The 23,446-nt window shown below is 48.0% G+C and overlaps 1 protein-coding gene across 2 annotated transcripts in view; it reads right to left on the bottom strand.

Moving 5' to 3' along the window:
• LMO2 (LIM domain only 2) overlaps positions 1-22,961 on the bottom strand; it is a 208,958-nt gene extending 185,997 nt beyond the window's left edge. The window contains exons 1-4 of one of the 2 annotated variants that reach the window (XR_008557985.1): positions 22,948-22,961; positions 22,602-22,824; positions 18,036-18,251; positions 12,293-13,127 (exon numbers count right to left, since the gene is read on the bottom strand). Coding sequence is in view for 1 of the 2 variants with exons in the window: in XM_054725432.1 (XP_054581407.1) it covers positions 12,908-13,127; positions 18,036-18,251; positions 22,602-22,824; positions 22,948-22,954 (666 nt within the window). In the remaining variant the exon portion in view is untranslated. Of the gene's footprint in view, positions 1-11,485; positions 13,128-18,035; positions 18,252-22,601; positions 22,825-22,947 lie in introns of those variants that run through there. The other variant, XM_054725432.1, reaches the window with a different exon arrangement.
• Positions 22,962-23,446: the final 485 nt, after the last annotated feature.

Here is a 23,446-nt window from a genome sequence, read left to right as displayed (position 1 = left end):
AGTGGAGCAGCAGGTCAATGTTTCTCTCTCTCTCTCTCTCTCTCTCTGGACTGATGTGGTCACTGATGGTCCTGCTGGACCAACTCCTACTGGACCCCAGACTTGTGCTTAGAGGACCCCCTTGTGGCAATCTCTGTAAGCAGGAGGCAGCGGGCAGGAACCCCTTCCTTTCAGAATGGGGGCTGTATGGGCTGAGGTGTAGTGAACCTTTTGAAAATAGTCCTTTTCTTTTAAAAAACACCCTTGTTGGAAATTTTCTTTCTAAACAGCATTTACTTGCCTGGATATAAAAATAACACTTGTTTGTTTTTACAAAATATAGACAAAGATAAAGAAAGAAAAAAACATCACTGTTCATGTTAACGTCTTTTCTTCCGTTAAACATGTAGGTGTATGCATACTCACATGCATAGATAAAACATATATATAAGATTTGGGATTACACAACATTTATTTTTCCATTTATGTTGTGAGACTTTTTCCTAGGTCATTAAAAAAAATTTTTTTTTCGCCCCAACCGGTTTGGCTCAGTGGATAGAGCGTTGGCCTGCGAACTGAAGGGTCCCAGGTTCGATTCCGGTAAAGGGCATGTACCTTGGTTGTGGGCACATCCCCCCCAGTAGGAGGTGTGCAGGAGGCAGCTGATCAATGTTTTTCTCTCACTGATGTTTCTAGCTCTCTATCCCTCCCCCTTCTTCTCTGTAAGAAAATCAATAAAATATATTTAAAAAAGGAAAAAGGAAAAAAAAAATCTCCCCAAACTCCCTTGCTAATGCTTCCCCCCCACCGCCCCTGCCCCATCCAACAGGAGGTGAGCCATTATCAGCTGCTTCACTAGTGTGGGACAGATGTGCATTTTAAGCAGACTTCAGCGGTATGCAAATGTTGGGGGGGGGGGCGTGTGTGCTGTGCTTCAGGGCTGTCACCCCAAGGCTGGTCTGAAGCCAGATCCTGGCTCCGGCTCCAGGTCGCCTCTGGCAGCCCCGGCTCCATCTGCAGGAACAGAAGCTCCCGGAGCTGGGACACCAGCCCGGGGATTTGTTGCACATGTTTATGGGAAGGAGCTGGGGGTAAAGGGTTGCAGGATTAGAGAGCTAAGCTGAAGGCCGCACCTGCAGGCAGTCCTGCGCGCTGAATTTACAGCGGGAGCCCGGGTGTCGTATAAATGAGTAATGCTTCCTGAAGCTCTTCTCCCAGCGAGCTGCACACATTGGTAGGGGCCCTTCGGTGTGCTGTCGATGCGTGTGGAATTCCAACAATCTGATGCCGAGATGCAATGACAATGGCAAGCAAGGCATTACCTTGAGAGGACGATGGCAGAGCCGGCTGCTGCAACCAGTATTCATGGAAAGTGTGGCCTAACCACCGTTCTCCCTGAAATCTCTCTCATGCCTCGCTGCTGTCGTCCTGATCAAGGGCATTAAATTAAAAAGTAATGGAGCTGCTAATTCTTTGTGTGTGTGTGTGTGTGTGTGTGTGTGTGTGTGTGTGTGTGTGTTTATACTAGTCCAGGCAGTGAGGAATGGGGAAAGTGAAATGAAAACCTTGACTGAAACGGATATGTCTCTTTAATAAAAGGATGCTGGCATTAGACACAGCTCAGGAGAGCACATTTGAATATCGGGTGGCTTTGCAACGTGTAGCATCACTTGCTTCTTCTCCTTTGAAATGTGTCTTTGTTGGCTGCACGCGGTACCATTTGCCCAGGTATCATAGTTGGGAGGAGTCCGTCAGTAATAGCAGGAGATCTGGGGAGTGGGGGCCTCTTATCTTTCCCATCACAAAGCCTTTTGCTTGTGCTGGCTGTCATTTCCATGAGGGGAACAGATGGGCAGATTCAGACTTTCCTTGTCCTAGGATAGTGATCACACTGTCTCTGGTTGATAGAGTGTTTAGCTTTTCTGAAGCACCTTATAAAGAACTAGAGGCCTGGTGCATGAAATTTGTGCATGGGGGAGGGGGTGGTTTGTCCCTCAGCCCAGCCTGCATCCTCTCCAATCTGGGACCCCTCGAGGGATGTCCAACTGCCCATTTAGGCCCAATCCCACTGGGACATCCCTCTCACAATCCAGACTGCTGGCTCCCAACTGCTCACCTGCCTACCTGCCTGATTGCCCCTAACTGCTTCTGTCTTCCAGCCTGATCACCCCCTAACCACTTCTCTGCCAGCCTAATCGATGCCTAACTGCTCCCCTGCTGGCCTGATTTCCCCTACCTGCCCTCCCCTGCCAGCCTGGTCACCCCTAACTGCCCTCCTGTGCCAGCCTGTCCACCCCTAACTGCCCTCCCCTGCAGGCCTGGGCATCCCCAACTGCCCTCCCCTGCAGGCCTGGGTCACCCCCAACTGCCCTCCCCTGCAGGCCTGGGTCCCCCACAACTGCCCTCCCCTGCAGGCCTGGGTCCCTCACAACTGCCCTCCCTTGCAGGCCTGGGCCCCCCTCAACTGCTCTCCCCTGCTGGCCTGATCACCCACAACTGCCCTCCCCTGCCGGCCATCTTGTGGCAGCCATCTTGTGTCCACATGTGGGAGGCCATCTTTGACTATATGGGGGTGGCCACCTTGTGTGTTGGAGTGATGGTCAATTTGCATATTACTCTTTTATTAGATAGGATACGCCTTGTTAGCCACAGCAAGCATTCTGGAGAGCCCTGGGCAGGGACTGTGGGCTGCTGGTTATGATTGTAGGTTTGCTATTGTGGCTTCTTTCTTGGGATTCCCTTTTCTGCATCTAGGAAAGGGAAGTGTTAGTCTTTCCCTCGAGGTCCCAGTTCCCTGATTCTATGATCTCATGTGATAATGTATACGGATAGTATCATTGACTGAATTCCCAAGCATCTTGTTGCCACATTTCCTGTAAAAATCACACACCTTTAAGGTGAGTTTGGCAAGTTTAACATTTTGACTCATTCTTAATCTAGGGATTTCGTTCTCAGAGTGTGAACATGTAAATAATAATTGCCACCATTTACATAGCACTTACTATGTGGCACGTGCTGTTCTAATGCGTTATGTACTTTCACAATAACCCCATGAAGCAGGTAGAAATGATTCCAACTTTACAACTTTAAGAAATGATTTCAAATGTATTTTGTTTCTGCTATCAAAATACATTGGAAAGATGGTCAAAAAGGGATAGTGAATAAATAAAAATTCATCAATAATACATCCCCAAATCCAGCCTTTCTCCTGCATTCATGAATTTAGGGTCAAACAAAGACATTAAGCCAATGTCCAAAGAGCAAAGATAAATTCAGCAGTGGTATTGGTTTATTTTCATGAAAACTATCCAGGAATGTGGTCATGGGTCCATACAGGTCTCTGGCTGCAGAGTTAGTATTACACTAGCCAACATTTAGACCACAATTCCTTCCTCTCTAGCAATTGCTTCCTTTGCAGCTATTGGACCTGAGGCCAAGCCATCGGTGTGTTGGGGAACCTGGGAGCACGTACAGTGGGTCCATATTATCAGTTACAGTTGGGTCTACATTATTAACACCTGCCACCAGCAGCGTCCTCCCATCGCTGCAGCATCCCATTCTGCATGTGCCAGGATAAGGAAATAACGAGGAAGCACTAGAAGAGAATTTATTGTTTCTTTGCTACTTGCTCTTTCTGGGAATGAGAATTCAACCAAAACGTCTATTTTAGGTCAAGGTCAGCAATTCCCCATAGAACAAAAAAAGAGAATATCATTTATAAACCAGAATAGCCACACAGAATAAGCCAGAGTTATGCCTATTTCAAGAAAATGAAATCATATTTCATTAGTCCCTCCCTCCCTCACTCACTCCTTCACACACTCCCTCCCTCACTCTGCACCCCACCCCCCCCCCCCCCCCCCCGCCAAACAAGGTAAACTATACTTCTTGTATCCAAAACTATTTTTAAAGACAGGAGTGCATAGCACAGGGGATCTCCTCTCTGGCATTTATTGCCACCATCTTGAGTTACCACTAAAGCATGATGGTCCAGAAGAGGTGCCAGGGGCATCCACTCATTTGTGCCTCCTTCATTCACATTAGGGAATGAGGTCCTAGGCCTTTCAAGTCTAGACCTATGATCCTATCTGTGTCCTAGAGGCGATGGGACAGGGGGATGGGGGTGACTCACACTAACCAAACTCATGCGAGATTAAACTATAATACACAATGTAATTTTGACATTTGAAAATAAAATTATCTGGGGCACTGGACACTCTTAGGGCCAACTCTCCCCGTAGGAAAACCACCGGGAGCAAGCCCTCACAGAAGCTTGTGGAGTGAGCAGCGAAGGCTGTGGAGAAGGCTGTGGAGTGAGTCCGAATAAAGACAAGAGGCTTAGAAAGTGTCTCTGAGCTGGTGATTGAATTCCATGCAGGCACCATTCAAATTGCTTTATGTACATCATTTAATTTGGTCCCCATAACAACCTGTAATATTCCGTTATTAGCTCCCATGCCACACAGCTGTTGTGTATTGTGATTATGTATTGTGTATGGTCAAAGGGCATAGGAATCTATTCCGATATATATTTCTAGTCCTGTCCAACAAGAGACCATGTTCCGTTTTTTAAAATAAGCTTTATTGAGGCATAATTTACATATGACCCAATTCACCGATTTTAGGTGTTCAATTCAACACATTAACAAAGGTACACTCATGTAACTACGGCCACAGTCATGAAATGGAACATTTGCATCGTCCCCAAAGGCTCCCTTACGCCATTCTGAGGTGAATCTATGCTCCCTGCCCACGCTCCACCCCTGCCCACCTGCCCCACACCCCGGCTCCTGGCAACCGCTGATTTGTTTTGATTTTGTCACTGTACGTTTCCCTTTTGTAGAACTTTGTGTGAGTGGAAGTCTTTTGTATCTGGCTTCTTTCACGAAGTGAATGCAATACTTTTGAGATCCATTCATGTTGCATGTATCAGTAGGTGTATTTTTTTTTCCTTTTATTGCTGAGGAGTCTTTCATTTGCATATCTTCTTCAGTGCCAAGTGTCTATTCAGATCTTTTATGCCCTTTAGTTGAGTGGTCTTCTGTTATTGAGCTGTAAGAGTTCTTTATATATTCAGGATACAAGTCCTTTATCAGATACATGCTTTGCAAGTATTTTCTTCCAGTCTATACCTTGCCTTTTCATTTTCTTTTTAAAAAAATATGTTTATATTGGTTTCAGAGAGAAAGGGAGAGGGAGAGAGAGATAGAAACATCAATGACGAGAGAGAATCATTGATAGGCTGCTTCCTGCACACCTCACACTGGGGATCGAGCCTGCAACCTGGGCATGTGCCCTGACCGGGAAACAAACCCTGACCTCCTGGTTCATAGTCGATGCTCAACCACTGGGCTACGCTGGCTGGGCTGCTTTTTCATTTTCTTAATGGTTTATTTGAAAGACAAAAATTTTTAAATTTTGATAAAGTGCATTTTATCCATTAAAAAATTGTGATTCATGCTGTTTATATTGCATCTAAGAAATTACTGCCTAGCTCAAGATTGCAAGATTTCCTCTTATGTTTCCTTATAGAAATTTTATATGCGTTACCCTAAAAATAAAAGGCCAAAGTGAGAAGAGATGATTATTAATTTGAGATTTAAAAAAAAAAAGCAATTCAGGAAGCACTGCTTCATTAAGACAGAAACCCAAATAGTGTTCCAAGTAGGAGACAAAGGCAAGGGGTGTTTATGAGAACAGGAAAGGGAACAATTACATCAATAGAAGGAGTGCATTTCTATTGGTCAGATAAGCTACATAGTGATGTTAATTCTAAACAGTGTTTTAAATTTTCAGTCCAGTACTCATCAGTCCTATACTCATAATATTTGCTATTTACATCTGTATCTATCTCTGTCTCTATCTCTATCTCTATCTCTATCTCTATCTCTATCTCTATCTCTATCGCTTAATCCCTCCACCTTCTTTTGTCTAGTCCCCCAACTCCCTCCCCCTCTGACAGCTGTCAGTCTGTTCCATGTATTCATGCAGGGCAATCTTTTAAAACGCTAATCAGAGTAGTATGTCACCCTCCTGCTTAAAAGATTCCAAATGCTTGCCATTCTGCTCGGAATAAAATCTGAGCTCATCTCCAGACCTACAAGATCCTGCATGATCTGGCCTCAGGATGGCTTGTCTTCTCTAGCTCCTCCTGAACGTCTGATAGTTCTGTGAACTCCCCAAGTCGCTGTTGGCTTATGACCTCTGTACTTGCCCTCTGTTTCCAAATGTTTACACGGCTGGATGCTTCATGTCATCTGGACTTAGCTCAAAGTCGCTTGCTCACCTAGGCTTTCCCTGACCACTCCCAATTCTAGAATGAAAACATCACTCTGTATCTTAACTTCATTTATCATTAAAATAAACATGTCCATTTCTTTATGTACTTATTTATTTTCTGCTTCCTCCCACGCGAATATAAGGGCCATAGTAACTGGAATCATGCCTGTCTCGCTCACCATGGTGTCTCCATTGCCACGAACAGTGCCTGGCACGTAGAAGATGCTCAACACATATTTATGGCATCACGAATGCCAGGAACTGATCTTGTTGCTTTACATAGATTACCCATAATGTTTTGCAAGAATATGCTGATGTATGTAAGTATTATTATCTGCATTTTGCAGATGAGAAGACTGACTAGAACTAGACCCAAGCCCATTTGTCTCTAAAAACTGCTCTTCTACATTACACCCCCTCTCATTTTGTCAGGTAACATTAAGTGCAATGAAAAGATTCCAGGTTGGCAAATGTTCTGGACATTTTACTTTCATTGGTTATATTAGGATTTGAATTCTGTGCAAATGAGGAAACAGGGGTCTGCTTAAAGACACCCCTAACTAGTGGCCAAATCAGATTTCCATTTTAGTGTTCTTTCTATGACATTACATTGCCTTCATATTTGTTGTACCTACTGCATATGAAGGGGGCATTTGCCTTGAGCTGCTCGTTAAGTAATGAGAGTGATTGGGGCGGGGTGGAAAGGCTGGGGTCCACAGAGGCTGCTGCCGGGGGCTTTCTTAGGCTCACCACAAAGCCATCCTCAAGGTGGCCATCAAATAGGATAATTCAGTGGGCTCAGTTCAAAAGCTTCACAATGTGACAATGGAAATTGACTTGATTTAGCTTCAAAGATTCTATTAACTCAGAGAAATGATGATTTTCTGGGAGAATTTATACACAGCCACTGGTAGAGAACGGAAATGGCTTTGGCGCTTTGAAACATCTTTTAACTCAACTCTTAGATCTAGGTATAAGACATAAAATATTATAGCTTCGATTCCTGGCCCTCTGAGACGCACATTTCAGAGCCAGATGATTACATCTTGATCCTAATTACAAAGGAAATGCAGAACTGGCAGTAAGCTCATTTTATAAGGTTTTGAAATAACCTGCTTCAGACATTGGCATGCAGTGAATCCTCCTAAACACTCTAGTGCATGTGTATCTGGGGCGGGGAGGGGGGCAGATTACTTGCTTGAGACACATGACCTTCACTTCCAAGGTCAAAGTGCATTGAAATGATGAGAAATGAATAGTAGTATATTACTGAATTTGAAAGTATATTTTCTCTCTCTTTATCTCCTTGTTCTTCTCCTAATTGAAATGAAAACCCAAAACAAGAAAAAGTCCAGCCCTGGCCAGTATGGCTCAATTGGTTGAGCATCGTCCCATGTACTGAGAAGTCATGGCTTCAATTTCTGATCGGGGCACATATCCGGGTTGTGGGCTCCATCCCCAGGAGGGGGTGTGCAGGAGGCAGCGGATCCATGTTTCACTCTGACATTGATGTCTCTCTCTTCCTTCTCTCTCTCTCTCTAAAATCAACAAAAAACGTATGAAAAAAGAAAAAAAATAATCCAAATTCCTGAATTTTTAACAAACTTTTTATTTGAAAGTAGTTTTAAACTTACAGGAAAACTGCAAGAATAAAGCTAGCACACTCATGTGTCCTTTACCTAGAATCTCCTGTTAACATTTTTACCGCATTTGCTTCAACATTGATTCTCCCTCTCTCTCCACAAACACACACAACACCCACATGAATTTTTTCTCACTCGTTTGAGAATAAGTTATACACATCATGACTTTTTCTCCTAAATATTTCAGTGTGTGTTTCCAGAGAACCACAGTGCAGGCAGGTATCGGCTCCACTGAATTTACCACCTCTGCTTTGAACAAATCTACCCATTCACATTCCAATTTTATCAATGAACCCAAGGCTGTCCTTCGGAGAAATGTCCCCCGCTCCAGCCCTGAATCCAGCATAGAGCCAGGTGTTGGCTTTAGTGGTCAGGTCTCCTCAGCTTTCTTTTATCTAGAATACAGCCCATCTTTGCTTTTTACAATGTTGACATTTTTTAAATTTTATATTTTATTGATTTTTTTATTTTTATTTTTTTATTTTTTTTACAGAGGAAGGGAGAGGGATAGAGAGTTAGAAACATCCATGAGAGAGAAACATCGATCAGCCGCCTCCTGCACACTCCCCACTGGGCATGTCCCGCAACCAAGGTATATGCCCTTGACCAGAACCGAACCTGGGACCCTTGAGTCTGCAGGCCGACGTTCTATCCACTGAGCCAAACTGGTCAAGGCAATGTTGACGTTTTTTAACAATAGAGTCTGCTCCCGGCCTTTTAAAGTACGACGTTCATGATTTTGAGTTTGTCTGGTAATTTGTCTCATAGTTAGATTCCGGTCATGCATTCGCAGTCAGAATACTAAAGAGAGTGGTCCTGTGTCCTTGGCAGGGTATCACATCTGGGGGCGCATCGTGTCCATCTGCCCCTCACTGACCACCTGCTCAAGGTGCTATCCAGGTCTCCACTGTGTAATGACTGCCCCTCCCCTTGCAGCTAATAAGCAACATATGGGAAGGCACTTTGAGAACGTCCAAGTATCCGGCTCTTTCTTTGTAGAAATGTAGCAGCGACTGATGATTCCTGTTTGCTTCTGTCATCGTACTGTGAGAGTTGCAAAATGATTTTCCTACTCCCACACGCTCTTCACATTTACCAGTTGGAGCTCAAGATTCTGCTGTGAGCAAGAGCCCTCCCTTCTCTCCATTTATTTATTTTTGGCATTAACTCACAAATTACCTCTCCCCCCCCCAACCCCAGTGGTTTCTAGCTCATTATTGTCCTTAATTATTTCGGTAGTCAAGTTGTTCCAGATGTGGCCATTGATAGCCCCTACAAGCTGGCTTCTTTGTCATGCTTATATTATTCTTTTACACACTTCCTTACTTTCTGGCATCAAAAGATGTTCCGGGCCCATCTTTTACCTCCCTTGCTTCTGCCCCTCAGAGATTCCTGGGTTTTGACTTAGATTTGTGACAAACTCATCTCCCCTATTTACTTACGCATTGGCCCCTCTCCGACCAAAGCTCAGCCCCAGCCCCACCAGCACAGTCAGCGTGAAGACCCTGGAGTCCCCTGACACCTTGCTCTGAAGGTCAAGGTCTCTGAGTTTTTGCCCTTGCCAGTGTCACCTTCTTCCTGGTCCAGGGTCATTTCAAATGTCACTTCCACTTCACTCCAGATAGCCACCCCTGGGCCAATTTAACTGTTCCCTTCTGTGTGTTTCCATGGCGCTTTTTGCATACCATCATTATGGTGTTAGTCTTGTATTAGCGTGCTTCGTTACATTTCTGGTTAGGCTAAACTCAGATATTTTCAAATAACCTGGGGACGAAGGTGTTAATTTGTATTCTGCAGGTGATAAACCTGAGGTTCAGGTGAGGGAGACCGAGAGAGGCAGCAGAGCACAAGGTGAAGGCCCTCCCTCGGTTAAAGTCGACCCCTGTCATTTATTAGCTGTAGGGCCTTCGGCAAGTTACGTAACCTGTCTGTGCTTCAGTTTCCCCAACAGTAAAACATGGATGGTAATAAGTAGGAGCGGCCCCATAGGGCTGTTATGCGGATTAAAGGAGTCAATGTTTGTAAGGTACCTAGGGGAGTGCCCGGCACATGGTAAGGGTTATATAAATGTCCCTTAAGTAAAACAGTCCTGTCACGGCAATTCAATTCCAAGTCTTCAGAGGGTGAAGCTCCTAGCCACGGCTCTGTCTTAACTGTGGGATTTTAAGATTCCCGGAGAAGCAGTAGTGATATCAGAGACAGCAATGACAGGAAGCTGGTTCTGGGCATAGGATTACTGGGGTGAGAGGGAGCAGTCGTTTCGGCAAACTGCTGACTTAAGGCATGGGCCAGGGAGGGGGGCAGGCGCCTGGTTCTCCTGGCTCTGGGGCTAGGGCACCTGGGTGACACACTCGGGCAAAAATCACCAGGGTAGACTCTGGGAGCTGGTCCCCTAGAAGTCTCTCTCTCTTTCTCTCTCTCTCTCTCTCTTTCTCTCTCTCTCTCTCTCTCTCTCTCCCCAGAAGTCTCTTAGTCTCTCTTTATATGTCCTTCCTCTCAAGTCAGTTGTGGGTTAGGCATTTGAGCCCAGACTTACCACATGAGACACCATACTAACCATGTGGATGGGATGACTTACCACAAGGACTCTCAATCCTGCAAGATGGTGCCATTGGCAAAAGCAAAATGTTCACCATTGCTTTATTGAGGATGGCAAAGGTATTGGCTGAGTTTTTTGTTTTTTTTCTAAATATATTTTTATTGATTTCAGAGAGGAAGGGAGTGGGAGAGATAGAAATGTCAATGATGAGAGAGAATCATTGATCTGCTGCTGCCTCCTGCACGCCCCCTACTGGGGACCAAGCCTGCAATCCTGGCATGTGCCCTTGTCCGGAATCGAACCTGGGACCTCTCAGTCCGCAGGCCGACGCTCTGTCCACCGAGCCAAACCAGCTAGGGCTTGGCTGAGTTCTTCAATCTTCTCTGTGTTATACTGCCATGGGGATGAAGAATGAAGTTTACATTTCCAAGGTGAGAAACATTTTTATTGTCACCTAACACTGCTTATAAAATAGTTGCATAGCTAACATCTATTGCTATTGTCATTACAATTAATGTCGGTATAATTAAAAATAGTGGATTGAATTCTGATTATAATTCGAGAACCACATCCCCTTCGTTGATTTATTTTTTTAAATATGTTTTTATTCATTTTAGAGAGAGAGGGAGAGGGAGCAACATTGATTGCTGCCTCCTGCACACCCCCTACTGGGGATTGAGCCCCAAATCCCACCATGTGCCCTGACTGGGATTGAACCAGTGACCTCTCTCAGGTTCACGGGGTGATGCTCAACCAACTGAGCCACACTGGTTAGGGTCCCTTTGGTGATTCAGAACATCCCCTCACTGGCAGCACCCTACTGCCACCTGAGTTGAAATGCAATATAATTAGATTTGTTTTAAATTGGTCACCTTAAAGCAGCCAGATTTCCCAAGCACTTTTACGGACCCAGAGAGCCATCTCTTAATTATTTCTCCTCTAGAGGAAATCAAATAACCCTTAGTGATGGAAGTTCTAAAGAAATACCATAGTTAATTAACTTATAAATAGATGCGTGTTTCTGATGTCTTAATAACTAAACATATTACGACTGCTTGCCAATTTTTATTGAACAATTGAAAAGAATGTCCATCTAGGTTGGTCTTTCATTGGGAGTCTTGAGAGGTGATGACCAGCAGGTGGCGCTCAGAGTCAGTTCACGGAGACCAGAAGAGTGTGAATGGGGAAAAAAAACAAAAACCGCACCAAGAAGGTGCCTGCCTTAAATCCTCAAAGTGAGGTCCTCTTAACCACTTGTCATAAAACACCCTGAGACGCACGTCTGGGAAAATCGAAGTGTCAAGCTCAGCATCTTTGCCACATTTCAAACTAGGTAATTACCTTCTCTCCCGAAGGGAATCTGTTTTATGTATTTGTGTCCTTTCTAGGTTACAGGTTTCCCAAAGGCAAGGATCTTCCGTTTCCTTTATACAATGCTGAAGTGAGATGTGCGTCTTACAATAACAATTTAATTATTCCCCATCCCTCTGAGCTACATGATGACCTGTTATATAATTGCTAGTAATATAGAAATGTGCCTGCCTCGTATAAACCCGAGCAATAAACGGAACTTTTTATTTGACCTAAAAGTAAATTGCTTATTTACTTCTCCTTTACAATATAAAAAGCCATCTCCCCGCCATCCCAAGTTGTTAAGTCATTATCAAATAAACAACACCACATTTTAGTCTGTCATTTTTATTGTCTGCAGAGGTTTGGTGTTTTGTTGTGTTGTTGTTGTTTTTTTAACTACACACAACAAATACTTTGATATAATCTAAAATAACAAAATAGTTGAACAACCTTTTCTTTTTTTTCAGATTTACATTTGTATAGAAACAATCTGTGGAACTCACCTCAAAACTAAGGTATCTAAAGACAGGGATGCGTCAGTGTTGCTTTAAATAATGGTGTGGTTGAGCGTTGCCGTTCCCATTTTCACCTGAAATGTGTCTCTCTGCTGCTTCCCTTGGGTCCAAAGCTTAAGGCCTTGGGAAGGTGGCCGAGGGAAAAAAGGGCTCTCCTATCCTTCTCGTGTGTGGAGGACAGTGATTGGAACAGGGTTGACACGAAAGCCAGGAAGTAAAGAAATCAATTGCACATCTCTAGTTGCCAAGGGTCAGAGTCATAGCCCGTCTTCCCACAACTCCCTGTCTGTAGATGTAAAGTTCCGTCATGATGGCCCAGATGCTGTCCCCTCCCCGAGCGCTCCTTCCCTTCGCTAATCATGTCAGTTATTAGGGGTAGGCTGTGGCTACGGTCCATACGTCCTCCCTAACGGCCGGTCATTGTGTCGCATTTAGGTATCATTTTTTTGCATTATGTCCCCTTCGATGCTGTGTCTTGTGCCCAATTAGGGTCTACCACCCCCTACGAAATGCCTCATCCCGCCCTCGAGTCCCCAAAGTGCCTAAGAGTGAAGACCCCCCGGAGACAGTGACTTCCGTGCAGCACCTCCCCGGGATGCCTAGATCATGCCATTGATCTTAGTCCACTCGTAGATGTCCTGCTCGCACACTATGTCGGAGTTGATGAGCAGGTATCTGTCGCCCACGCAGAAATGCTTCTGGCAGGCGGCACATTTGAAACACTCCAGGTGATACACCTTGTCTTTCACCCGCATCGTCATCTCATAGGCACGGATCCGCTTGTCACAGGCGGCACAGAGACCATCTTGGCCAAAAAGCCTGGGGGGGGGGGGCGGGGGGCAGAGAAAGAAAGAAAATCTGAGAAGGTTGGCAGAGACACTGGAAGAAAGGGCTTGAGGAGGAGGCTGAATTTCCAAGATGCCAGGAAGCAAGGGGGAGTTGGGCTCACACAGATGACCGACTCACATGGCCTTTCCTGCAAGGAAGAAGGTACTCTGGGATGAAACCATAACCTGTGGCATTGGTGTTTGGCATAACTGGTCCCTCTTCTGAGCTCTCTCCCTGCCTGCAGCAACCCACCCCCCACCACCACGCCTCTAGGCTGCCCCCGGCCCTCCTCTGTGGAAAAGACTCACCGGAAGTGATCTAAGTTAAGAGGTTAGGCATGTATCCCGTGTCCCCTCCCAGGGGGACTTGCATTTTGGAAGAGAAGATGGAGTAAACCCCCGGGGGACCCGCTGACAGAGAACTGACCAAGAATGTAATGAAATGGGCATCTTTCAGAGGCTCTCAGAGTCTATCATGTCAACAGCTACTAATTCCATAAGCTACCAAGGCCACCTCCACATGACTGTCCACGGGGCCCCCAGCTTCTGGGAGACAGGGGGCGTTGGACAGAAAGCACGTGGTACAGTTAACCAGCCTCAGAGATCTAGAGGACAAATAGCATCTCTCTAGGTCGAATGGAAGATCTTAATTCAAGGTCCTTGCTGCCCTGTTGCCATGAATCTTGGGAGAAACTTCTCTTCTGACATTGAAATAAAGACTCTCCCAAGTCTCAATAGAGCAGTCAATGAATATTTCACTAGATCAGCCGCTGAATATTTTAAGCACTATTCAGGGACAATGTGGGAGATGCACACAGCGGAGCCAAGTGCAGTGGTTCTCCAAGTGTGGTCCTGGCACCCCCAGCATTTGCATCACCTGGGAACTCGTCAGCAATGCACACTCTCAGGCTCCCCTGGTTGAGACACTCTTTGGGGAGGGGGGCGGGGTGAGGCCCAGCATTCTGTGTGTCAATGAGCACTTACAGGTGATTCTGGAAGTTAGGGAAGCAGCCTGCAAGAGTGGAATGAATATCCCAAGCATTGGAATCAGAAGACCCAGGGGTAGTGAGTCCAGGAGTACCCCTGAGCACCTGTGACTCTGGGGAGACCTCTGGTTCCTGGGAGCTGTGAAAGGACAGTGAGCATAGCATCTACCTCACTCCGCTGTGAGAGGATCAAAGGCAGTATGTCAAAGCACCAACGGTCAAGGGCTAAGCCAACACTGGTTGTGTCTGAACGCACCTCGGGTCTTCCCAACTGCACCAGTCTTGCAACCGGAAGTCACTTTCACACGTGCCTGATAACGTGGCATTTTAGCAGGTCCTTTTCACATAAAACCTTTAGGACAATGTGAGGTGAGTGCTTGTTCTTATTGGAAGTTCTTATTCACTTCAGAATAGCAGGGAATCAATCAGTACAGTCTGAGAGGTTGTAGGGCAGGTAAGGGCAATGGGCAAATTAAGAAACATTTGGGAGAAATTAACGGGATGAAGCAGACCTGGTCTGAGGGCAGAGAGCTCCCTGCTGGAGCCAGGGCCAGCTCGTTTCCCTCCGAATCCCGCTTCCCATTGGAAGAGCTCTGAGCGTTTTCAAGGCACCACCTGGGAGCAAACTCATTACTGGGGGAGAACATTGTATCCCAGCGTAGCAGATGGCGGAGCGGCAGGAAGCTGCCACCTTGGAGGTCACAGAGTGGAAAGGCAATTCTGGTTTCCTGACTGTTCCGTAAGTTGAGTTTGGGCCTGAGCAAGGATAAACGACTCACCCAACGGTGTGCGTGAAATGAAGCCAGCCGCCTGGGGTGTGTGACCCTTAAGGAAGGACAGCGTTTATTAAAGGGAAGTCGGGGGTAAATTACAAGACACATCAGGCAGCTAATGAAGGGAAGGCCGAAGGAGGACCATTTGGGAGACAAGTTCAGGGCTAGTTAGCATCGCCTCTAACAAGCCAGGTGCCCCGGAGCATAGGACTCCTCTCTCCCGGCTTCGGCATCTAGAGCTGGACAGCTAGGGCACTGGAAGCGAAGGCCCCTGCAGCCCCGTCCAGCTCGGGTACGGGGAGATTCTGCTCAGAGTAAAAATACCCCAGGACCTGACGTCTAACGTGTCTAACGTGAGCATTCGCGCTGGCACGGAGAACTGGGCCTCAGGCTGGAGATCCCAGATGCAGAGCCCGACGGGAGGGGGTCCTGAGGGTGTGTTCTCGGGGAACCGGATAGGGGGCAAGGACACTGGACAGAAGGCAAGCAAGGCGAGCACCACTGCATCTCGGGCTGAGTCCCTGGATGTGGGGGTCGGGCGGGGGGTGGGGGAAGCTCTGGCCGGTTGGCAAGGGGACTCTGAGGTGTCACTTATGTCTCCAGGTCACCTTGGCTCCAGGCAAGGGTGCGGGGTGTTGGTGCTCCCCCAGGGCAGGTCATTGGTTCAGGTGACCTGGGCGTCTGGGGGGAGGGGGTGTGCTTCTGGCTGTAACAGGTGCAGGTGCTGGCTGTTGACAGTGAAGCCACTGGGTTGGTGGACGCCCTGCACACAAAAATTGGTGAAAAGGGACCAGAAGGGATGTGGGCCAGCACTCACATTAACAGCTACGGTTAGGCTCCCAACAACACAACACAACACAACACAACACAACACAACACAACACAACACACCAGTGCAGGCTTTAGGCCCTGCGTGGTGTCTCATGAATATTTGAGGCTAAATGTCTGGAAAAGACTGTAACTGGAGAGCCAGCCATTGGAGATCCTCAGGAGACGTTATCCCAGTGGGAAGAACTGAACCCCATTATAGGACTCCCTGAGTCACTCCAGCATGCCCTCGTTAAGACACGGACAAGTTTGTGGCTAAAGGGCCACCCGGAAGCAAAAATAAAAAATAAAAAGTATTTTTCTCCTCTGTCAAGAGGTGTCCCGTCTTAAGCCTTCTCCTGCCCATTTTCATAACAATAACATAAATATTACAGGATGGCTGGCACCGCCTGCACTCACACAGTTAATTAACATGTTGCCTAGGAATGTAGCAGGGAGAAGCATTATTTCATGTCACCGAGACACAAGTTAATTAACATCGGGTTCTCCCGGACTATTTCTTTCTCTCCTTTTTAGAAATGGAAAAGATTAACAAGGCCAGGCAGCACCGGGTTTATTCCTGAATGTTCTATAAAGCCGTCGAGATAGGAGAAGCCCCGGCTCTCCTGACCTTACGCTCCCGGCACTTCACTTAATAAGATTCAAATGATTTGACAGGGATGTAGTCAGGGGGCCCAATGGGAATCGTTTGCTCGTCTGCCTTCTGCATCGACTTGGCAAACTGGTAGCGAGCAAAATCAGGTCTCTCTTTATCCCGGTTCTATTTCCTTTTGTAGCTTCTAAGAAATTGACCAAAAAGATAATCATGATCATTGGAAACTCTACTTATTTTCTTTGAATCACCAAATTTGCAAGGACTTTATCAGGGAATTTAGGGGCTGGGGGAAAGCTTATTCTATCAGTCTCTCGGTAAGCAGATAAGCTTTCTTCACTGTGGAATTGCCTGCAATTTTTTTTTTTTTTAATGTAAAATGCTCGGCAGGGTGGGCTGGGGAGGAAGAGCTGGCCTGGCAGCTAAGGGCACTGGAGTCTAAACAAGCTTCGCAGGGTTGGGTGGCCCTCGTGTATTAGGGCTGCATGCTCCACAGACCCTCTGCCACAGGAAGATGGCAGAAAACTGACAGCTACACAGTTGAGCAGGTCTGACAATAGAGGGCTCAGAGTTGCCTCCACAGCAGCTAATGTGAAACTGGAAATTCTAGAACATTCCGGGCAAAGGCACTCATTGAGTGCTGGAAGACTCAAATGGCCCATAGTATATATGAGCTGGAGCATTAGAGAGGTCCTCAGTGGTTGTATGAGTGTTGTAGAGGTCCTATTTGCCCCTCCATTCTCCCATCTCTTTGTTCTTTAGACAGAGGTCTTTTTTTTTTTTTATAATAATGTATCTTTTTTTACATATGTATTTTTATTGATTTCAGAGAGGAAGGGAGAGGGAGAGAGAGAGATAGAAACATCAATGATGAGAGAGAATCACTGATCAGCTACCTCCTGCACGCCCCCTACTGGGGATCAAGCCCACAACCCAGGCATGTGCCCTTGACTGAAATCGAACCAGGGACCCTTCAGTCCGAAGGCCAACGCTCTATCCACTGAGCCAAACCAGCTAGGGCAGCAGGAGAAGTCTTAATGGCAATGCCAGGAGGGTCAGTTACAAGAGCAGCTAACATCCATTTGATATTTGTGCACCAAGTCAGGCACCTTACGTGTATTACCCCATCTAACCCTCACCTCCTCCTTGGAAGTAGGTATTACTATTATCCCCATTTTACAGATAAGGAAATCGAGGCTTAGGAAAGTTAAGTAACTTGCCCCAGGTCACAGAGCTAGACAGCAGTGGTGCCAGGGCTCAGACCTACAACTGACTTCAGGGCCTTCCGATGGTGACAAATTCTTGGAGCACCATAGTGGGAACATGCTTTCTGTTTTTAAGTTTCTCCTCCCATCATATTGGAGTCATACAAAGGAACAGTTATAACCGAGAGGTGTGCTTTGAAGCATTACAAGAGCCCACCCTCACACTTACGAAGTATTCTGAATTTGCGTTGATCGTTCTCTTGCCTTTAAACTATTTGTATTTTACCGCCCCCCCCCCCCGCCCCCCCCCCCCCGTAGGAATGGATGAAAACCTGCTTCTCGAACAGGAAGAAATGCCAACTGCTTCTCTGCATGGGGCCGCTGAGCCAGCCGCTGCAGCCTGAGCTCATTCTGGCAGGAGCCCCGCAGATGGACTCAGACCCCGATGTCTGATGTCTGTGGACACCCGGCCTCCCTCCTGAGGGCCCCGGAGGGTGGGGGTGGCGAGGAGGGTACCTGAGATAGTCCCTCCGGCAGAGCTTGCGGCCCAGCTTGTAGTAGAGGCGCCGCCCCACCTCGCCCAGCCGGCACCCGCAGAGGTCACAGCTGAGGCAGTCCTCGTGCCAGTACTGGTCGATGGCCTTCAGGAAGTAGCGGTCCCCGATGTTCTGCTGGCAGCCTCCGCATGTCAGCAGGGACGGCGGGATCTGCAGCACCTCATCCACGGGCTCCCTGGAAAGAAGGCCGAGCATGAGGGACGAACTCACTGTGGTGAGACGAGCACCCAAGGTCAGGAATCACCTGGGGCCAACAAACAGGGAGACTCACGCAATTGTCTGTCGGTGACATAGAGAAAGGACAGGACGACCTACCCACAGGCTGGACTGCAGTGGGGCCCCTGCCAGCCCCGGGTCAGGACAGGGGAGAGCTAGACCTTACATCCTAGACCCTTTAAGAAGTAAATGCAGCGGAGCGTCAACCTATGAACCCAGGAGGTCACAGTTCCATTCCCGGTCTGGGCACATGCCCAGGCTGTGGGCTCGATCCCCAGTGTGGGGTTTGCAGGAGGCAGCTGATCAGTGATTCTCTCTCATCATTGATGTTTCTATCTCTCTCTTCCTCTCTGAAATCAATTTAAAAAATTTAAAATCAATATATATATATATTTTTTTATTTTTTATTATTATTATTTTTTATTTTTATTTTTTAAATAAGAAGAAGTAAATGCAGGGCACCAAGAGGCACCCAAGACAACTGTAGGTGGTACTATCCCCCTCCCAGCCCAGCACCATTCTCGCACCTCCAGTCTCCCTTCTCTTTCCTACTCTCCCCTCCTATTCTCCTTCCCTCTCTCTACATTTCTCCTTCTTTCCCCTCCTCTCATACCAGGACCCAAGCGCACTGCTGAACCCCAGAGGAGGCACTTGGACTGAACAGTTGCTTGCTGCCGGGACAGCTGACTATCTAGGCCAGTGGTCAGCAAACTCATTAGTCAACAGAGCCGCAGTTTGCTGACCACGGATCTAGGCTAAAACCCTGCAAATTTCCTATGGAATCTACCTGCCATCCTATCTCAAGTCCTTCCCAACTGCACAAAAGCAGAGGTGAGGAAGAAAGTGACCAAAAATCACTATACTTTTTCTTTTCAAGATACAAATTCCCTCAGGACATAATACGAAGTCTCATTATTTTGTTGCAGAAATTCCTTATCCCAGTCCTTCTTACCTAACGAATCCTTGGAGAACAATCCCAGGTGTTAAGGCCATTGTTAAATGTACAAAGACATCAAATAGACCTCCCTGCATGTGAAATTCTTTACAACTGGCAAAACTGATTTGGGTAAAGTTGATTTGGAAAAGAAAATGGGGAGAAGGCAACAATTATTTTCAAGGGAGTGGAAGGCAATTAGACTCTGAAATCTCCATCGAGGCGGTTGTTAACAGCGAGCTCGCGGTACGTGTTCTTTCATTAAAAAGTCACACAGCTTCTGACTTTGCTTAACTCGAATCTGAATACTTCTGCTTTTACATTTTAAAATAGATGATGTTATTTGCCAAAGGAAAATAAAGAGGAGAAGAAATGATTCCAGCACCAAATGGGACACAGGAAAGACCCAATACCTGTTGAATTGTAATAATTAACAAGTGCTCTTGGAACCTTACTCAAACACGAATCTACATTTAAAGTATCGATTATGTTTTGTTTTGTTTTTAAAAATGGACCTGCTTCCAACTGGGAAATTCCCAAAGGCAAAGTACCCCTGGGTACCTTGAGGGTATCCATCTGTATCTCCTATCCTACCCGGTGACCTTGTGTCTTGATTGGCCTGTGCCCACAGAGCTCAGCACCCATTACACTTAGGGACTATGAGGCCCAGGTCATCAGTGTTGGTGACACCCTGTGACAGCTTCAGGGGGCTCTGTCTGTCAAGTGCACCCCTCCCGGGCGACTCTGTGGGAAAACTACAACCAAGCCCACACTTTGTGGACTGAGTGTGAAGATCCTTCATGAGATTATTTCCTTTGAGGACAAGGAAATGTGAAACCCAGGCCAGTTTTCTTCTAAAAACTCAAGACGTGACAATAGTTTTAAGAGTTCACTGAAGCCTGACTTGCTTTTCTTTGTTTCCACGGGTGAGACATAAGGCTTTCCATTCTTCCTTCTGAAAAAAAAATAATATCCCCAGCCTTTTCAAGTGCATCAACTCAGAATTGCATCTCTTCTCTTTCCACAGTCCCTGGTCTTACTTGGGGCTTTCGGAGACACTAAGGGAACCTCAACGCCGCTGGGTGCCTTGATGCTGATGCTGCCAGCCAACTGTGACAGAGGAGAGTGTGCACTTGGCTGGTGCAAGAACTGTTGGAATTAAAATGAACTGCTCTTGCTACTCACGGGGAGGTGCTGGGGCCACCGACTGCACAGTAGAGAAAACCTGTGTTCACGGATTCTGGCTGTCTTTCTGCCTAAATGTTGCATTTGCATATGCCTAGGCAAGTTTTTACCTGTCATTTGGCGATGCTGGTCACACTGACCCAACTTGGCTTTGAGTAAGTACACAGAGGAGCTGGTAGGACAGTGGTCTGCAGTAGAGATATTAAGCAAAACGGCTATTGTGATGGCCCGAGATAGGAAAGGCCAGGATAAGATATTGGCTCTATCTATCTTTCTATAATTAATGACAATACCATATTATCTTTGGTGGGTGTTCCAAGCCAATAACTGTGTGGGATTCACCTTCAAATTAATATTTTATAATCCCCTAGAACCTATCTGAATATTACACCTGAGTGCACCTCACCCAGGATTTCTGGGATCATTTCCTGACAATTTCTGAGAGAGAAGGGGATGTGCTGCAGCAACTCCTCAGCAAGCTGGTCCATCTTCCATCTGCGCCTATCTTCGCGGGGCAAAGGGTGAGGCACAGGATGGAGTAAGCATCCTTCAGTAGGTGCCTGCCGTGTTATGAGGTTAGAATGTTTCAATTTCCTAATCTCAGTGAAAAACCACAAACTTTAAAAAGGGCAAACTTCCTTCAGGGAACTGAAACCACCAGATTTATCTTCTAATAAAAGGATTAGTGGCTACACGTTCGGCTGATGGAAAAGCATTCGGCAGCAATTCATCCAACTCACTCTTATTGTATTACTATGGTCTCGCCCAGCTTCTGAGAACTCAGAGCTAAGTTGGAATTCTAGGTTTGTAAAGAAAAGAAAAGAAAAAAAAGTGAGCAAACCACCCTTTAAGCCTAGTGTCTGCGTATGTATGAAGAGGAATGTTATTTTTCTCCTGAGAATATAAGGAAGCTGGGGATTTTTTTTGTTAGCACAAACCTTACTCCGTATAGAACTGGTGCCTGAACCTTCAAGACTGAATGGTGATGTTTATATTCTCATTGGATCGTGGCACTTCCTGTGTTTTATGAGAACATGCTGAGCTTTTATGCTGGTAACCTAGGGTAAAACCCAGGTATATAAACACCACAGAAGGCTGAAATGGGAGAGGGGGGAGGGGGGAAGGGGAGACTTCAATCAGGAAAGCACAATTCTTTTAAAGCAGGAAAAGGAAAGAAAACAAAACAAAACAAGTGCCTCTTAAAAGCACAAATGGACAAGTCATTAACCAGCTCCTTTGGTCTGTGTAACAAATCCCTTCAAAGGATTATAGATGGGGGACTTCAAAGGAATAAAAATGCTCAAAACCAGACAGCTAATGAATCTTAAAAGGGCATCTGCGCTGACGGGAAAACGGTGTTTTAAACAACCCTTTCTCCCCACGTTAACGCTGGGGGTCGGGCTGCAGGTACCGGGGCTGGGGACCGGGAAACACTCCCAACCAGTCAGAGGCTCAGGAAGCAGAGGCGGCAAATGCTCCTGAGAGCTCTAGTTCTCCCTCGGAGGCTGTGATGAACGCTGCGAGGCTCCGATCCCCAGAAAAATTCCCCTATACACAAAGTGTCCGCTAACTTTGGAGGTTCCCAGGCCCCCATCGGAGGCCTCCCCTCCCCTCCGGAGGCCAGGGCGAGCTCCGAGGTGGACGCTCACACCTCCTCCCCCGCCGGTCCCCTCCGGCTCTGCTGGCGGCTGCTCCACCTGCGGGCCGGGAAGGAGGCCGGGAAGGGGGCTGTCGGGCACTGGGGAAGCCCCCACTGGAACGCCCCCCCATTTCCAGGACCAAATGGACAAAGAGAAAAGGGTACCGAGCCGGAGCGAGAGGGGCGACGGCGCAGAACCAAGCCCTCCACGCTCTCGGGACTGCACCTGCGCGCCTCCGCCTCCCCCGGTGCCTGCTCCGGTGCAAACTTTGTGGCCCGCGGTGGCTTTGGGGAGCCTCCCCGGGGAGAGAGGAGCGACCCGCACAGGCGCCAGGCTGACCCCCCCTCTCCCTCCCCGCCCAGCCTCCTTCCCAGTGCCCCCAGGGTCACCGCGGGCAAGGAGAGCCCCCGGCGAGGCAGGGGGGAGGCGGCCAAGGGCACGCCGCGGGGCGCGCACCTGGAGCCTTCGCGCCCGCCGCCCGCGCTCCCCGCCTCCCGGGGCGCCAGGTCGTGGACACGGCGCTCCCCGGCGGCAGGGGCGCCGCACTTACTCAGACGGGTCCAGGCTCTTCCTCTCGATGGCCGAGGACATTGGGGAGGAGGGAGGTGGCGTGCCAGGCGGCGGGGGCGCTCCCTTTGTGGCTCGGTGCTGGCCGGCGGCCGGGACTCGGACCCCCTCGGGTGCTCGGGCGCCGCCGCTCCTGCGCCTCTTCTGGCCGGGGCGCTCCGGCGGCGAGCTCGCCCCTCCGCGCTCAAGGACAGTCACCGCGCTCCCTTCAAACGCCAAAGAGAGAGAGCGAGTCACCGGGGCTGCGGGCGCGCCGCGGCCGAGGCGGGGACCGGGGCGCGCAGCCTGGCCCCGGCGGCTGCAGCTGCTGCCGCTGCTCAGGACTTAACCTTCCATCCCGGTCCCGCCGCCGCCACCGCCGCCGCCCGGTCCGGCTCGGCTCGCGCGCGGTCGCACGCTCTGCGCCGCCCGCGGGATGGTGCGCGCCCGCCCGGCCGCCCGGAGCCCCCTCGCACCTTCCCCCCGGGGCGCGGCGCGCAGCTCGCCGCCGAGGGCAGGGAGGGGGCGGCGGCCTGGGGGCGGGGAGGGGATCGCGCCTCTCTCCCTGGGCTCCCCCCTCTCTCGGGAAGGTCTATTTTCGCTCAGCTTCCCTCTGTCTCTGGTTTCATTTCCTTTTCCTGATCACGATTCAAATACAATAGAAGGAAATCACATTTAAAGGGACAGCTGCCCGGTACCCCCCACCCCCATTTTTTTTTTTTTTTTAATGGGGCTCCTGGGGATTTGCAATACAAACAGCAGCAGCAGCCGCCGCCGCAGCAGCAGCAGCAGCACAGACTTGGCTTCTTAAAGGGGCCAGCGTCGGAGACAGGGAGTCGCTCAGCGAAC

This window comes from Eptesicus fuscus, chromosome 13 (assembly GCF_027574615.1).
Source record: "Eptesicus fuscus isolate TK198812 chromosome 13, DD_ASM_mEF_20220401, whole genome shotgun sequence".
Classification (NCBI taxonomy): domain Eukaryota; kingdom Metazoa; phylum Chordata; class Mammalia; order Chiroptera; family Vespertilionidae; genus Eptesicus; species Eptesicus fuscus.
Note: the sequence above shows the minus strand (reverse complement) of the source record. Positions and strands in the feature narration are given on the sequence as shown.